This window comes from Mobula hypostoma, chromosome 23, assembly GCF_963921235.1.
Source record: "Mobula hypostoma chromosome 23, sMobHyp1.1, whole genome shotgun sequence".
Taxonomy (NCBI): Eukaryota; Metazoa; Chordata; class Chondrichthyes; order Myliobatiformes; family Myliobatidae; genus Mobula; species Mobula hypostoma.
Window position 1 is genome coordinate 3,134,545 of NC_086119.1, and position 17,795 is coordinate 3,152,339.

A 17,795-nucleotide genomic window follows, 5' to 3' on the forward strand; every position below is an offset into this window, starting at 1 on the left:
ATTTCAAATCTTGCCATTCACAGAGAATGAACTGCAATGGTTGCCATCCTGAATTTAAACTACACACAAAATGCTGGAGGAACTCAGCAGGTCAGGCAGCATCCAGGAAGGAGAATGAACAGTCAATGTTTTGAGCCAACAGCCTTCATTGGGAGTGATCAATGGTCTGAGCCCAAAATGTCGAAAACTTATTTCTCTCCACAGATGCTGCTTAACCTCGAGCATTTTGTGTGTATTTCTCAAGACTTTCACACTTGCAGAATCGCTTCTGTATACGAATCCAAACCACCCCTGGTTATCCGAAAGATACTTCACATGTGAATGCAGTTGGCAAAGCCTGCACTCATTTCCATACCCAACTGTTTCAGAATGGAGTCATTTCAGAGTCAATTACATCACCGTGGGTCTGAAGTCACATTAGCCAGACTGGGCAAGAATACTCAAAGGGACATTGGTGAAATGGGGTTAAAACAAAAACCTGATAATCTCATTATTGGGCTAATTTTTTTTCCTCCAGATTTAGTAATTTAAAATTAAATTGCCAAATATTTGAATGGGAAACCCTCACCTTCGGATCAGCAATCCGCATTCTCTGGAAACTATCCCAGGACATCACTCTTCTTGACCTTCTCCCATTTTCACCTAGGTGCTACCAATCAGCAACAGTATCTGAAATTGTGTCAACCTCCACAACACATGCATATGAACACAATTTTACTTGCAGATGCCATCCCTCACCATTTCCAGCTGAAATCTTCATTCATGCCTCACTACCTCTGGATGTTATGCTGGCTTTCCTTGTCTATAAAGTTTGAGCTCACCAAACTGCTGCCATGTACCAAATCAAATTCAACAATCTTCCAAACCTACACTGGTGCCCGGTTACAGAATATCCCAATTTAAACATATTCCTGACAATGAACACAAGCACAAATCAAGGATGTATGATTAGCTCACTGCTCCACTCTCTCGACTGTGTGGCTAGGCACAGCTCAAACACCATCTACAAATTCACTGACAACACACCTGTTATTGGCAGGAAGTGGACTAGTCTGTGTTTGGGTGTTAATACTCAAGGCTTGATCAGTAAGTTAGTGGACAACACAAATTAGGATGGGCTGAGTGGGAAATAAATTTTGATACAAATAAACATGAGGAGATGCATTTTGGAAAGTCAAACAAGCATAGGACAATGGTAGGGCACTAGAGTGTTTCGTGGAACAGAGGGAGTAGCAGTAGAAGTCAACAGTTTGTTGAAAGCGATGTTACAGGTAGACAGGATGATAAGGGGATTTAGCACACTGCCTGTGAGTCAGAGTATTGAATATACAAGTGTGGACATCATGTTGCAAGCTGTACAAATTGCTTGTGAGTATTGTGTAGTTTTGGTAACCCTGTAACAGGAAAGATTAGCTTAAACTGCTTACACTGCAGAAAAGATTAACAAAGATTTTGCCAGGACTAGAGGACCCAATATTAGAAAAGGTCAGCCTGGGTCTTTATCATAACATACAAGAATGAGGAATGACCTATAGAAATGGGTAAAGTTGTGAGACACAGAGATATGCTGGGTAGTTAAGAGTCTTTCCCCCAGGGTAGAGGAGGCCTAGACTATGAGGCATAGACCTAGCTGAGAGGGGAAAGAGGAACTTGGTGCAAATTTTTCCCACACAGAGGGTGGAGAGTACAAGGAATGAGCTGCCAAAACTGGTTGAGGCAGGTTCAATAGTAACATTTAAGCACATGGATAAGTAGATCTTGAGGAGAGGCTTAGAGGGATATGCACTGAATGCAGGAAATTGGGACTAACTGGGTGGGCACTGTGGTCAGCATGGACTTCTTAGATCAAAGGGACCCTATCCATACAACTATGCTCCTGAAGCTTGGACACCTAATAGCAAGCAGAGTCAACATGCTTTTAAGAAATGAAAATCATGTTTGACAAATTTACTTGAGCTCCGAGGATGTAACAGGAGTAGATGGATTCAAGGTCCCACATACATCTTATTTCACAAGACAAAGGTGTACAGGAGCCACAAGACACTGCAGCTGTTGTAACCTGAGCCAACAATCCAGAGGAATGCAACCAGTCCAGCAACCACTTTACTGGGTGTTTTTTTTATATATAGATCTCTCAATAGTAACAGGGACACTGAGGAGCAGCTAGGGAAGACAGATTCTGGTAAGGTGCAATAATAACAGGGCCATCATGGTGGAAGATTTTAATTTCCCAAATATTGATTGGCATCTTCCTAGAGCAAGCGGTTTAGATGGGGTGGAGTTTTCTTAGGTGTGTTCAGGAAAGTTTCCTATCAATATGTAGATAAGCCTACAAGGGGAGAGGAAGTACTTGATCTGGTATCGGGAAATGAACCTGTGGAACAGCATTTTGGAGATAGTGATCACAATTCTATCTCTTATACCATAGCATTGGAGAGGGATAGGAACAGACAAGTTAGGAAAGCGTTTAATTGGAGTAAGGGGAAATATCCTGGAAGCATAAATTTGAACAGATGTTTTCAGGGAAATGGACAGCAGAAATGTGGATAAATGTTCAAGGGATATTTGTGTGGCGTTCTGCATAGGTACATTCCAATGAGAAAGGGAAAGGATGGCAGAGTACAGGAACCATGGTGTACAAAGGCTGTTGAAAATCTGGTCAAGAGAAAAGCTTCCAAAAGGTTTTAAAAAACTAGGTAATGATAGAGATATAGAAAATTATAAGGCTAGCAGGAAGGAGCTTAAGAATGAAATTAGAAGAGCCAGAAGGGACAATGAGAAGGCCTTGGCAAGCAGGATTAAGGAAACCCCCAAGGCAGTCTACAAGTATGTGAAGAGCAAGAGGATAAGACATGAGAGAATAGGACTAATCAAGTGACAGTGGAAAAGTGTGTATGGAACCAGAGGAAATGGCAGAGGTACTTAATGAATACTTTGCTTTAGTATTCACTACGGAAAAGGACTTTGGCGATTGTAGGGATGACTCACAGCAGACTGAAAAGCTTGTGCATACAGACATTAACAGGCTGTGCTGGAGCTTTTGGAAAGCATCATGTTGGATAAGTCACCGGGACCAGATGAGATGTACCCCAGGCTACTGTGGGAGGCGAGGGAGGAGATTGCTGAGTCTCTGGCGATGATCTTTGCATCATCAATGGGGACAGGAGAGGTTCCAGAGGATTGGAGGGTTGCAGATGTTGTTCCCTTATTCAAGAAAGGGAGTAGACATAGCTCAAGAAATTATAGATCAGTGAGTATTACTTCAGAGGTTGATAAGTTGATGGAGAAGATCCTGAAAGGCAGGATTTATGAACATTTGGAGAGGCATGATATGATTAGAAATAGTCAGCATGGCTTTGTCAAAGGCAGGTCGTGCTTTATGAGCCTATTGGATTTTTTGAGGATGTGACTAAACACAATGACGAAGGTAGAGCAGTAGATGTAGTGTATATGGTTTCAGCAAGGCGTTTAATAAGGTACCCCACACAAAGCTTATTGAGAAAATAAGGAGGCATGGGATCCAAGGGGGCCTTACTTCGTGGATCCAGAATTGATATGCCCACAGAAGGCAAAGAGTGGCTGTAGATGGGTCATACTCGGCATGGAGGTCAGTGACCAATGGTGTGCCTCAGGGATCTCTTCTCTTTGTGATTTTTATAAATGACCTGGATGAGGAAGTGGAAGGATGGGTTAGTAAATTTGCTGATGACACAAAGGCTGGGGCTGTCTGGATAGTGTGGAGGGCTGTCAGAGGTTACAGCGGGACATTGATAGGATGCAAAACTGGGCTAAGTGGCAGATGGAGTTCAACCCAGATAAGTGTGAGGTGATTCATTCTGGTAGGTCAAATATGAAGGCAGAATGTAGTATTAATGGTAAGACTCTTGGCAGTGTGGAGGATCAGAGGGATCTTGGAGTCTGAGTCCACAGGACACTCAAAGCTGCTGAGCAGGTTGACTCTGGTTAATAAGGCATATAGTGCATTCGTCAACTGTGGGATTGAGTTTAAGAGCTGAGAGGTAATGTTGCAGCTATATAGGACCTTGGTCAGACCCCACTTGGAGTAATGTGCTCAGGTCTGGTCACCTCACTACAGGAAGGATGTAGAAACCATAGAAAGGGTGCAGAGGAGATTTACAAGGATCCCCCTCCCCCTCCAACTTTCAAATCCCTTACTCACTCTTCCTTCAGTTAGTCCTGACGAAGGGTCTCGGCCTGAAACGTCGACTGCACCTCTTCCTGCAGATGCTGCCTGGCCTGCTGCGTTCACCAGCAAATTTGCTGTATCTTGCAGGTTATCCACTTCGTTTATTTAGTGATGCAGAACAGAGCAGGCTCTCGCAGCCCTTTGGCCCAATGAGCCACACTGTCCAGCAACCACAGATTCAACCCTCACCTACCTAATCACAGGACAATTTATAATAACCAATTAACCTCCTAATGTGGCATGCCTTTGGACTAGAGGAGGAAATCCACATGCTCATGAGAAGGACGTACAAACTTCTTGTAGACAGTTTCAGAATTGAACTCTGACATCACAAGCGGTAATAGCATTGTGCTAACCACTATGCTACTGTTGCACTCTACTTTGGAAAGGAGAATGAATTTAAAGATTCAAAGCACATTTATTAGCAATGTATAAAATTATACACCTTGAGATTTGCTTGCTTACAGGCAACCACAAAGCAAGAAAGCCATAGTGTGAACGTAACTTTGCTGGATCAAATAACGACAGCACAAAAAGATCGTCACTTATCTTTTCACCCGTTTATTTCTTCGAGCTCAGCCGGCAAGTGAACTCGGACCCGACATCAGGGAGAGACCCTTTCTCATCTCCCCGGCGGTTCTACAAGTTCACTGCCCGATGTCAGAATTGTGAGAAGTTATAAGGCCACCGATACAAAAGAACAATCAGTTTGATAACCATTCTGGTCAAATCAATGGACTATTGATAAAAAAGTGCTATCAATTTGTTAGACACTCCAGCCACCTTAAAGAAAAGAATGTCCTACCTGGTTTGCTGGAGCCACAACTTAATTACAAAGATAAGAACATCTGTCAAATTTGTGCTTTAATTAAGAAAGGAATGTTCTAATTTGCATCAGGTACTGTTTTTTGTCAAAATCAAAAGGTGTGAAAAGCCCACAGTCATCTGATGTGGATTTGGGCGAACTTTAATCATCTTGCTCCAAAGAAAGCAGCTGTGAGACATTATTCAAACACACTGCAGTCACAGACATAGTCAGTACTGAATCTACTGTTTACAGGAATCTTGAGAATCCCCTTTCCTTTAAACTTTATCAATAGAACCCAATTTTAAAAAAGACCTTAACCACCGCGCAGAGAAAGAGAAAAAACACATACGCATCATGCAAACGACGGCATTCTAAACCAGATTGTCTTTCGATCCGCTCCCTGGAGCAGAAGTAGGCAGACTCTCGCCTCATTCATAGTTCATATTAGTGGGGCAAAAATGGCTCAAAACTCGGAGAGACAACAGCCATCAGAGCAGTTCACAGCCTCAGCACCATGGGGAGAAGAATAAACATTGTGGGAGAGTGAGCAAAAATCAGCCTGACCCTCACCTCTGGTCCCAATTCTCGGGCTTTCCAGTCTATCCGAACCAGCATTTAAATAGTGCAAAAGTACAAAATGTTGTGGCACAGAGGGATTCAGTATTAGCCTTGCAAGAAATGTGATTAAAATCAGAGGTGTTTTATGCAAGTTTACAGGGTATTGACACCACAACAGCTAAGTCCTGAGCACGCCCTTGCTTTGGAAGCTGTGCAGAGAAGGTTCACTAGGTTGACCCCTGGGACAGGGGGGTTGATGCGTAACAAAGGATTGAGCAAGCATATTCACATTGGAGCATAATTTTTTATTGAATTATGCAAAATTCTGTAAAGTTGACAGAATGGATGCCAAAAGGATCTTCCCCATGTGAATATCTTGAATGAGGAGTCAGAGTTTCTGCAAAATCAGTTTCAAATTTGAGGGATTTTATTAGAGAGTCACGAATTTCTGGAATATTCTATCTCAGCGTCATGCCACTTGTAACTGTTTTGCCATTTTGGAAATTACCAACACATCCTGACTTTTACTAAGGTTCTCCCACATCCATCTCAATACATTACCAAACCTGAACGATATCACAGCGAAGTCTTGCAGGAAGTTGTGGGCTGATGGTTACCTGTTAAAATCATGAGAGGCCTAAGTAGGGAAGATGCATCCTTTACCCAGTGTTGAGATGAAGAAAGGATGATGGTGCAAAGGAAACACGGTTGACAAGAGAAGGAACATTTAATCAAGAGGAAGTAGGACTTGAAAGCAAAAAAAAATCAAACAGGCATCTTGAGTTACAAGATAGTCTGGACAGAGCTTGAGACTGAGGAGATCTAGAGAATGACACAAGGTAAGATGAACAGGATTAAGGAAAACTCAAAGGCATTCTACATGTACATGACGAACTAGAGGATGACTAGAAGTGAGGATAGGTTGCTGAGGGATAAGACAAAACATGTGCCTGGAATTGGTGGTACAGAAGGTCCGAAATGAATACCTTGGCTGTTCTACGCTGGTAAATGAGCTCAGTGTACAGCGGGCTGATAATGCTGGAGCACATGGACGTTAATATCTGTCAAACTTGCTACACAAGTTGATGGGGGGGTTAAGGCGGTACATGATATGTTGGCCTTCATTACTCAGGGGACTGAGTTCAACAGCCACGAGAGAATGTTACCTACTCCATAAAGCCCTGCTTAGACCATACTTGGAATCGCATGTTCAGTTCTGGACACCTCATTATAGGAAGGATGTGGAAGTTTTAAGAGGCTGCAAAAGAGATTTAACACAATGCTGTCAGAGTTACAGAGAACGTGTTTGAGAATGTGTTGAGTAAGCTCGGGCTTTTCTCTTTGGAGTAATAGAGGTGTACAAGATTATGAGGGGCAGATTTAGCGAAGATAGCCATTATCTTTTTCCAAGGGTTGCAACGGCCAAAATCAGAGCACATCCATTTAAAGGTGAGTGGAGGGTAGTGGGGAGGTGCCAGAGGCAGTTTGGTTTGGTACAGTGGTAGGTGCCTGGAACACACTGCTGAGGGTGGTGGTAGATGTTGATACAATAGGGTCAATTCAGGGACCCTTAGATTGGCACATGGGTACAAGTAGAGGGTTATGGACTGTGTAGGAGGGAAGTGCAAGATAGATCATGGTAGGTTTCTGGAGGTTGGCACACCATTGTGGGCTGAAGGGCCTGTACCATTCTATGTCATATCTTATATTTAGAATGGTGGCCAAGGACAAAATTGTGCAAATTTTGTTTTGAAAACACAGGAATGGCTTGTGCAAGGAACTCCTGACAAAAGTTACATTTAAATGAACAGAGAACAGGGAGCCAGACCATGGAATTTGTTTGTATTACCACTGTAGTCAACACAAAAGGGCCTGTTCCTATAATGTACAATTGCCCCATTTTATTGTATAAAACCAGGGGCAATGAACCTAACTAAGGCAGAGAATGGACACGACAGAACAAGGTCAAGGCTATGGGAGACAGCAGAAAAATGAAGACAAGACTCAATTATTCATGATTTCATTGAACGCCATGGGAGACTTGAAGGGTTGACTGGTCAAACCATGAACATAAAAACAAAACAAATGCTCGAAAAAGGGTGCTTTTCCAACCACAACTCCAGTTTTTATGAGCAATGTAATGAGAAGATACTGCCAGCACCATCTCTGCAAATCCACAGAATGACAAGCAAAGGAATATGAGCGCCCTTTCCCAGATCAACATCCCCGGCACTGCGGTTGTAATTCTGTCAGCTCTGATAAGCAGGCCATGTTACGACTCCGGAACAGACTATCTGAAGCTTTGTGACAGAAAGTGGTTACCGAACAGATGGGAAAAGATTCAGGATGAAAAATGCAATATTCCCACAATCTCCTGGGAATCCCACATCCAAGAATGCACACAGCAAAAAAAGGAACATTCAGAATGGCACCAAGAACCTCATGGCCACACATCAGGAACAGTTATAAATTCAAGTCCTGCTCCAGAGAGCTGAACCTATGTGCTTTTTGGAAATGTAATGACAATAACCTCGACTTGAAATTTACTTTATAAAAGAACATGCTTGAGTATTACATAGCAGAGCAGCTCTCCCCAGATTCCTCTGGGTAATATTTCTCTCTCAAAAACCCAGATATTTGGCATTTTGCCGTTCAAGGATCTTGCATTGTGCAAGTTGGCTGTCCCAAGAGTTGCAGGCTCAGAGATATTTATGAAAAACTTTATGGCATTAAGGTGCTGTAAAGAGGAAACTTCTTTCAGCCAATTCATTGCAATATTTGCTAATTTACCAAATACATTCAATTCTGCACAGGCTCTAAAACACCTCATCTTGAACACCTTGGCTTAATTACGACTGATCATTAACACAGCAATTCCCGTATCTCTACTCTAGTCTTTTCATAGAATACACAACTCAGCACGTCAGGTAACATCCATTGGCACGTCCATGTTTTGGGCCAAGATCTAGTCCTGAAGGAGGGCCTTGGACCAAAATGTTGACTGATTATTCATTTCCATTGACGCTGCTTGACCTTCTGAGGTCCTCCAGCATTTTGCGTGTTGTTTTGGATTTGCAGCATCAGCGGAATTTCTCGAGTTTATCACATAGAATACACATGGGCTCCTTGGTAAAGATATTCAATTTACACAAATGAAGTGTGAAGTGACTACACAAAAGGCTGCTCAGCTGTTCAATAAACTGACAGTTAACTTGATTGGAACCTGTATCCTTTCTCTACTTTGTTTATTAAGAATCCATTGCTGCTTTTTAAAAATATTCAAACAATTCCACCACTACTTGACGAATGGACTTCCAAAACCACTTACGCATAGAAAAAGTTGTCTTATTTAACTTTTATACTTAAACATCACTGACCTGTCAAATGTTTTAATGAAATAAATTTATGCTTCAAGAGCTTCCACATTTTAAAAGACTAAACATTCAAAACCTTCCAGGTCTATAATAACTACACTAGAACTAGTACAAAGTAAATGGCAGGATACTTGGTAGTGTGGAGGAGCAGAGGGATCTCGGGCTACATGTCCACAGATCCCTGAAAGTTGCCTCACAAGTAGATAGGGTTAAGAAAGTTTATGGGGTGTTAGCTTTCATAAATCGGGGGATAGAGTTTAAGAGTTGCTGGGTAATGATGCAGCTCTATAAAACTCTGGTTAGGCCACACTTGGAGTACTGTGTCCAGTTCTGGTTGCCTCACTATAGGAAGGATGTGGAAGCATTGGAAAGGGTACAGAGGAGATTTACCAGGATGCTGCCTAGTTTAGAAAGTATGCATTATGATCAGAGATTAAGGGAGCTAGGGCTTTACTCTCTGGAGAGAAGGATGAGAGGAGACATGATAGAGGTGTACAAGATATTAAGAGGAATAGATAGAGTAGACAGCCAGCGCCTCTTCCCCAGGGCACCACTGCTCAATACAAGAGGACATGGCTTTAAGGTAACTGGTGGGAAATTCAAGGGGGATATTAGAGGAAGGTTTCTTTACTCAGAGAGTGGTTGGCACGTGGAATGCACTGCCTGAGTCAGTGGTGGAGGCAAATACACTAGTGAAGTTTAAGAGACTACTAGACAGGTATAATGGAGGAATTTAAGGTGGGGGGGGTTATATGGGAGGCAGGGTTTAAGGGTTGACACAACATAGTGGGCCGAAGGGCCTGTACTGTGCTGTACTATTCTATGTTCTAAATCTGAGCTTGTGATTATTCCCTTTATTCAATAAATTCCATTACTTTATTTATTCAACAAAGTTTGGACAGCTTTGATAAATTCTGCAGATGCTGGAAATACAGCAACACAAGAAATGCTAGAGGAAGTCAGCATCTCAAGAGGGGAATAAGCAGTCAACGTTTCCGGCCAGAAGTCCTGAAATGTCAACTGTTTATTCCCCTCCATACATGCTGCCTGACCTACCGAGTCCCTCCAGTATTTTGTGTGCTGCTTTCATAAATTGTGTTCGATTCTGGCCGTTTTATTACGCTATAGAGAGGAGATTTACCAGGATGCTGCCCGGATTAGACAGCATGCCTCATGGGGGAAATAGGCTGAGCAAACTAAGGTTTTCCTCTTTGGAGAGAAGGACAAGAGGTGACTTGACTGAGGTGTACAAGATGATGAGAGGTATACAGAGTAGACAGACAGAGACTTCTCGCCAGAGTGAAAATGGGGCATAATTTTAAGGTGACTGGAGGATAGTGTAGGTGATATCAGAGGTAGGTATTTTACAGAGAGTGGTGTGTGTGGAATGGCCTGCCAGGGCAGTGGTAGAGGCAGATACATTAGGGATAGAACACTGAAAATCTATAGCACATTACAGGCCCTTCAGCCCACAATGCTGTGCTGACCTTGTAACCTACTCTAGAAACTGCCTAGAGTTTCCTTCTATTTTTTAAGCTACATGTACCTACCCAAAGTCTCTTAAAAGACCCTACTGTATCCACCTCTATCACCTTTGCAGGCAGTACATTCCACACACCCACCACTCAGTGTGAAAAACTTACCACTGACATCCCCTCGGTACCTATTTCCAAGCACCTTAAAACTATGCCCCCCACCACATAGAAACATAGAAAATAGGTGCAGGAGTAGGCCGTTCGGCCCTTTGAGCCTGCACCGCCATTTATTATGATCATGGCTGATCATCCAACTCATTCAACACACATCAAAGTTGCTGGTGAACGCAGCAGGCCAGGAAGCATCTCTAGGAAGAGGTGCAGTCGACTAACTAGTCCTGACGAAGGGTCTCGGCCTGAAACGTCGACTGCACCTCTTCCTAGAGATGCTGCCTGGCCTGCTGCGTTCACCAGCAACTTTGATGTGTGTTGCTTGAATTTCCAGCATCTGCAGAATTCCTGTTGTTTGCGTTTAAATCCAACTCATTAGCCATTTCAGCCCTGGGAAACGGCCAAGCCGCTAGCCATCCACAGGATCAATGCCTCTCATCATCTTATACACCTCTATCGCGTCCCCTCTCATTTTCCATCACTCCAAGGAGAAAAGACCGAGTTCACTCAACTTATTCTCATAAGGCAGGGAACATCCTTGTAAATCTCCTCTGCACTCTCTCTATACTATCCACATCCTTCCTGTAGTGAGGTGACCAGAACTGAACACAGTACTCCAAGTGGGGTCTAACTAAGGCTGTAACAAGGGATGTTGAAGAGACGCTTAGATAGGCACATAGAAGATAGAAAAACGGAGGCATGTGGTAGGTCTTGCAGTAGATTAAAAGTTTGACAACATTGCGGACAAGGACTGCAAGGTTCTTTATCGGTTCTACAGGAGTGCGGTGCTGGGGGTGAAGGGGATAACGAGGCAGCCGAGCTGGAGAAGTGCACCTACCTCCAGGGCCAGCGCTGTCTTGTCGTACGCATTGGGCACCCGTTTCTGGAAGGCGCGGGCGTACACCGGCCCGTTCTGCAGGTTGGGCAGCGGGGTACTGACGCTCGGCTGGGCGTAGGGCCCGAACTCGGGCTGCTGCTGCGTCGGGGTGCCAGCCTGCGAGCTGTCCGGGCTGCCGGCCGGGCCCAGCACCGAGCCAGGCCGGCAGCGCTCCACGTACGGCACGGGGATCATGCCGCAGCGGCCGTCGCCGCTCTGCGCGTTCCACCACTGCTCCTCGGGCTTGTCGAGGACCCGCAGCAGGTCGCCCTTACGGAACGGCAGGTCCTCCTCGTCGTTGCCCGGGAAGTCGAAGAGGGCGCGGACGAACTCGGCATCGGCGTGCTGCCTCGGACCGCCCTGGCCGGGCCCGGGCCCGAGGTGCGGGGGCCTGGCCACCGGCTCCTGCAGGGTGGTGGTGTCCAGGTAGTGGATCTTGTAGAACTCGAGCAGGCCGGGCAAGTGCTCGAAGTCCTGGTCGCCGATGCGGAAGCGGGCCGGACCAGGAGCGGGACCGGGGCCGGGGCCCGAGCCGGCCTGCGGGCGGCTGTTGATGATGTAGTGGGAGACCCGGGAGTTCTCGCTCACGCTCAGCACGTAGTCGCCGGGGATGGTGTGGCTGTCCCTCACTAGGAAAGTGCCGTGCCTCTGGCCTTGCAGCAGCGACACCGCCTCCTCCCGCCTCATGCTGCCGAAGTACCAGCTCGCCCAGTCCTGCGCGTCGAAGTTAGACGCCATCCTCCTCGGCGGCGGTCCCGGCGGCGCCGGCCGCCACCACCACCAGCCCGCCGACTAGGCCGCAGGCCCCGGGGCTGCTCAGCGCAATCCGAGAAGCCTGCCGCCGTGGATTTACCTCATAGAAGCCGCTCGGCGCCCGTCGCGGAGACACACCAAGTATGCTGTTCAGCGTCTGAGTGGGAAAGTCGAAGGCCCGCAGCTTCTGGGGCGTGCGGCCTCTTCACCGATAATCACCGTCTGGCCGCCGGGCAGCCGCCGCCCCCTCCCGCGCCGACCCGTTCAGCCCGACGCCAAACTAAAATGGCGGCGATCGAAGTGGGGGAGGGAAGAGAAACGGCAGGAAGTTCTGACCTCACCCGCCGGAAGTTCGGACCGGGAGGTGCCGTCAGCCATGTTGGAAAGGTCAGGCGGCGTCCCGGCGTCATTGCGTTGTCGGCACGCTGGAAGGGAGGCGTTCCCGGGAAAGTTTCAAAGTTTTCATCACAGAGCATGGAAATGCATCCAAACACATTGGAAAATGCTGAAAGAATTCAGCAGGTCAAAGTCAAAATAAATATGCCATCAAAGTAAGTATTTGCCGCCATATACAGCTCATTGCGATTCATTTTCTTGCAGGCATTTACAGGTAAGTAGGTAAACGCATCAGGTATTTTTAAACTATACCTAAAGGCTGACATGCAGAAGAGTGCAAATAAGAAAATAAATGTTACTGATAAACTGAGGAGTGGAGAGTTGAAAAGTGAGGCTGTAGGCTGTAGAATCAGTTCAGAGTTGGGGTGAGTGAAGTTCAGGAGAATGATTGTTGGGTAATAACTGCTGGTGCGGGACGGAAAGCTCCTGTACCTCCTGCCTGACGGCAGCACTGCCTGGATGGTGCGGCCCTTGATGGTGGAAGCTGCTTTCTTGTGGCAGGGATCCATGTAAAAGGACTAACTGGTGGGAAGGTCTTTGCCTCTGATGGGCTAGGCTGTACCCACCACTTTTTGTAGACACAATATGGAGGGAAATATAAAGTCAGAGAGAATCCCAGGTGAAAGAAGTAACTATTGTCATGGAAGAGCATTGAAATAGGGCCCTCTGATGCATCAAGATGAAGCTACGTCACGATCCCTCTACACGTGACCCTCTCCATTGGTGTAGGTCGACCATGGATATTGCATCCCAGCTGTCTCCGTGACACACCAGACATGGCAGAACCATATGAGGAGCAATACATTACTCATGCAGCAGCTCCATCATGGGCACAGGCCTCACCACCAGCTCCATCGTGGGCACAGGCCTCACCAGCTCCATCGTGGGCACAGGCCTCACCACCAGCTCCATCGTGGGCACAGACCCCACCAGCTCCATCGTGGGCACAGGCCTCACCAGCTCCATCGTGGGCACAGGCCTCACCAGCTCCATCGTGGGCACAGGCCCCACCACCAGCTCCATCGTGGGCACAGGCCTCACCACCAGCTCCATCGTGGGCACAGGCCCCACCAGCTCCATCGTGGGCACAGGCCTCACCAGCTCCATCGTGGGCACAGACCCCACCAGCTCCATCGTGGGCACAGGCCCCACTAGCTCCATCGTGGGCACAGGCCTCACCACCAGCTCCATCGTGGGCACAGGCCCCACCAGCTCCATCGTGGGCACAGACGCCACCACCAGCTCCATCGTGGGCACAGGCCCCACCAGCTCCATCGTGGGCACAGACGCCACCACCAGCTCCATCGTGGGCACAGGCCTCTCCTCCCTATTCTCAAGGACTTCTAAAAGAGATGCTTCAAACAGACGGCATCCATCAGTAAAGACCGTCATCACGCTCTGTTTTTGCGCTACCTTTATATATCTGTGTGTGTGTGTGTTTGTAATTTTCATCATAATTTAACTCTGTCAGGGACGGCCCCAGTCCCGGCTGTGAAAGGAGGGGTTGGGTGTGGGGCTAGCAACTTCATCCCATCGAAACCCAGAGGTACAGGAACACCAACAAAAGGTCATCCCTGCAAGAGGAAGGATCTTTGAGGATGGACTACACCCGGGGACAACGTGAAAGACTGGCCCAGTATATTTTATGTATTGCACAGTACTGCTTCTGGGAAACAGCAAATTTCACCACATTTCACATCAGTGATAATAAAATTGATTCTGGTTTTATTATTTTTCACAATTAATTGTTATCAATTGTCTTTATTAATAACGTTTCATTATTAATTTGATCCTGTTATTCTGACAGACTTTAGACATGATTCCGGTTGCAGTTCCAAAACACTTCCACTTCAGTTTTTCTCTGGGCAAACCTGCTGAGCTTCCGGAAAGCCGGGACTCGGAGCATTTCTTGGGAAGTGGCAGCCACAGAACTGGATGTCAAACCACTGGACTTCTGGAACAACTCGATAACAGATTATCTGAGTCGCACAGGACATGAACATCCAGATAAGCTGCCTGTCATTGGGGATGACAGCCGGAAAGAGTGGCTGTGAAAGGCTCGGCAGAGGATGTACTGTGTGTCTCGGTAAAACTCCATCTCCCCCAGAGCAGACTGGGACAATTCTCCACTGACATCAGAGAGAGCGTTCTGACAGAGAGAGTGCCCTGACGTAGAGAGTGCCCTGACGTTACAGAGTGTCCTGACGTTAGAGAGTGTCCTGACGTTCGAGAGCGCCCTGACGTTCAAGAGCGCCCTGACGTAGAGAGTGTCCTGACCTAGAGAGTGCCCTGACGTTACAGAGTGTCCTGATGTAGAGAGTGTCCTGACGTTACAGAGTGTCCTAACATTCGAGAGCGCCCTGATGGTAGAGAGCACCCTGACGTAGAGAGTGTCCTGACATTAGCCAGGACTGGTTTGGTGCAGCATCCTCTTACTGTGTACGAAAACTACAGGGAACAGTCAGCTCAGCTGGAAAGGTCATTGGCTACAGCTGACGGTCACTGCAGGAATCGTATGTGTTCAGGATAAAGAAGCGGGCAGGAAAAATCATTGCAGGCACTACCCACCCTGCAAACTACCTTTTCCTACAGCTCCCTTCCAGAAAGTGCAATAGGGCTGTTAAAATCTTCACACCATATTGAAAAGTTTCTTCCCCTCTCAGCTAGTCTGATCAACCGTTCTAGTTAGCACCCGCCCCCCCCCACTCCACCCCTCTATTCTACCCTGTCACTGTAAACACTTTCAATGCTGAGTATTTATTGAACTAATACTGAGTGGTATAACTTGAAGCTGATTGGAGTGGAACATAGGTGGGGGGGGTGTCTGAACTAAGTTTTTTACAGAGAGTGGTGAGTGTGTGGAACATCTTGCCAGAGGTGGTGGTAGAGGCAAATAAATTAGGGATATTTAAGAGACTCTTAGATAGGTCCATGGAGGATAGAAAGATCAAAGTATTTATTCTCAAAGTATGTAGACTCTATACCACCTTGAGATTCATCTTCTTGCACAGAACAAAGACCCAATGGAACCCATTGAAAACCCAAAGACTGTCAAACACCCAGTGTGTGGAGAAACAAACAAATTGTGCAAACAAAAAACAAGTAAACCTAACACACAGAACATGAACCGTAGAGTCCACAGTCCCAGACCCAGTTCAGTACTGAGGTGAGTGAAACCAGTCCAGGAGCCCGATGGCTACAGGCCACAGTCACAACCAGTTCTGCTCTGAAGTGCAGGTCAAATTGGGTAAATAGTTTAAAAAAAGGAAAGGAAAGCACATGGAAGGTGAACTGCAGAGACTCCGGAAGTCCCTGAAATGATGGTGAGGTTGGAGGGAATGGTTAGATTGATCTTAGAGTAAGTTAAGTGGTCGGTAAAAGATCACGGATTTCTGCTGCACTGTAAATGCTCGAGGTTGCTGTCAGAGACTTTGGCGCAGCTGTCACAGTGTTGCACACAGTTAAAGTCCCCCTGTTACAGCTAGACATCATGAGATTGGAAATCATGCAAACTCCCGGCAATTAGATACATTTTAATATACAAATTAAAATCAGACAACATAGGTTGAGTAGACAGCCAGAGAGAGTGTTTCCCAGGGTGGAAATGGCTAATACCAGGGGGCATAATTTTATGGTGATTGGAGGAAAGTATGGGGGGGACGTCAGGTTTTTTACACAGAGTTGTGCGTGTGCGTGTGCGTGCGCGTGCGTGTGCGTGTGTGTGCGTGTGCGTGTGTGTGTGTGCGTGCAGGGTGGCAGAGGAAGAAATGTTAGGGACATTTAGGAGACTCTGGGATAGGTACATGGAGATAGAAAAATCTTCTGTGAATTGTACCTGACTGCACATGGCACAAATTTCACATTGGACATCAGTTTTATCTGGGATAATTATCTTCCCCAAATGTCAGGTTTAAACTCCGATCAACTTTCATGCATCAGATATACAAGGGCAAGCAGGGCAAGGAAATCAAGACCTCCCCACCACCCCAAAACAGGCTAAAGTGGAACTCCTGCAACAACAGTCCCGCGAATAAAAGGCCCGAAACACTCAAATAATTTTACTGGAGGGGCAACGGATTAAAGGATCAACATGGAACAACAGGGCAGTGAAAGGGGCACTTTGCCAATCCATCTGCCTACACACAGTCTGTCTCTGTTCACGGCCGGTCCAAGTGGCTGTTAAACCCTGCAGGAAGTGCATGTGTTGATGGATGGCGAGGTGGAGATACGTCCCTACCGGAGAAGGTGTGCGATGATCCTTCCCTCCACTCGCCCGCAGGTCACCCTGGGGCAGAGTGTACCCCCCGATCAGGGTCAGGTGAAGCCGGTGAGGGGGCAGTCGTGTGCACATCACGTCGTGGTTCTGTGGCCACTGACGCCAGGCAGACGATCTCTGAAGAGGGTTGATAATGGCTGCGGCCCAGAAGAAGGCCAATATTCTATAGAAAAACTTGCCAAGACTATCATGGTCACGTAAGGAGCGTGACCACCTGCGTCACACGACACAGCACGTATTGAATGAGTGATACATGCTTTGATATTACATTTACTTTGAGCCTCTCCTTACAGCTGCTGCTCTGCAATCCAGCCAGCATCCTGGTGAACCACTTTGGCAAAGCCGCCACACTCTTCCTGTCGTGTGGCAACCTGAACTGCACACAGTCCTCCAGATGCAGCCAAACCAAAAGTTTTATGCACTTACAACAGGACTTTATACTCAGTGCCTCGACCAATGAAAGCAGGAATGCCGTACGCCTTCTTTGTCACCCTGACTACTTGGCGCTGTGGAGCACCACCTCAAGGTCTTTCTGTTCATCTCCGAAGGGTTCTGTCGTTTACTGTATATTTTACTCTAATATTTGACCTTTCAAAGTTGTCTGGATTAAACTGCATCTGCCATTTTCCTGCCCATATTACCAACAGGTCTACATCCCATTGAGTCCTGAGAATTGTTTCCTCACTATCGGCAATTCGGCCAATTTCTGTGTAACCTGCAAACGTATCCATCAACCTGACTCAAACAGAGGTCCAGGCACTGATCCCTGTGGATCACCATCGCTTAAACCCTTTCCCCACACTCTCTGTCTTCTGTTGTTGTGCCAGCTTTGAATCCTTTCTACCAAGTCACCATGAATCCAATGTGTTTTAATCTCCTGGATCAGCCCACCGTAATGGA

General features: G+C 46.5%; 1 protein-coding gene across 3 annotated transcripts in view; it reads right to left on the reverse strand.

Moving 5' to 3' along the window:
• The window catches only part of crk (v-crk avian sarcoma virus CT10 oncogene homolog), a 120,407-nt gene extending 107,767 nt beyond the window's left edge, over nt 1–12,640 (reverse strand). For 2 of the 3 annotated variants that reach the window (XM_063031815.1, XM_063031816.1), the window contains exon 1: nt 11,432–12,640. In XM_063031815.1, the coding sequence (XP_062887885.1) occupies nt 11,432–12,208 (777 nt within the window). In that variant the 5' untranslated portion in view covers nt 12,209–12,640. The remainder of the gene's footprint in view (nt 1–11,431) is intronic. The other variant, XM_063031814.1, reaches the window with a different exon arrangement.
• Nucleotides 12,641–17,795: the final 5,155 nt, after the last annotated feature.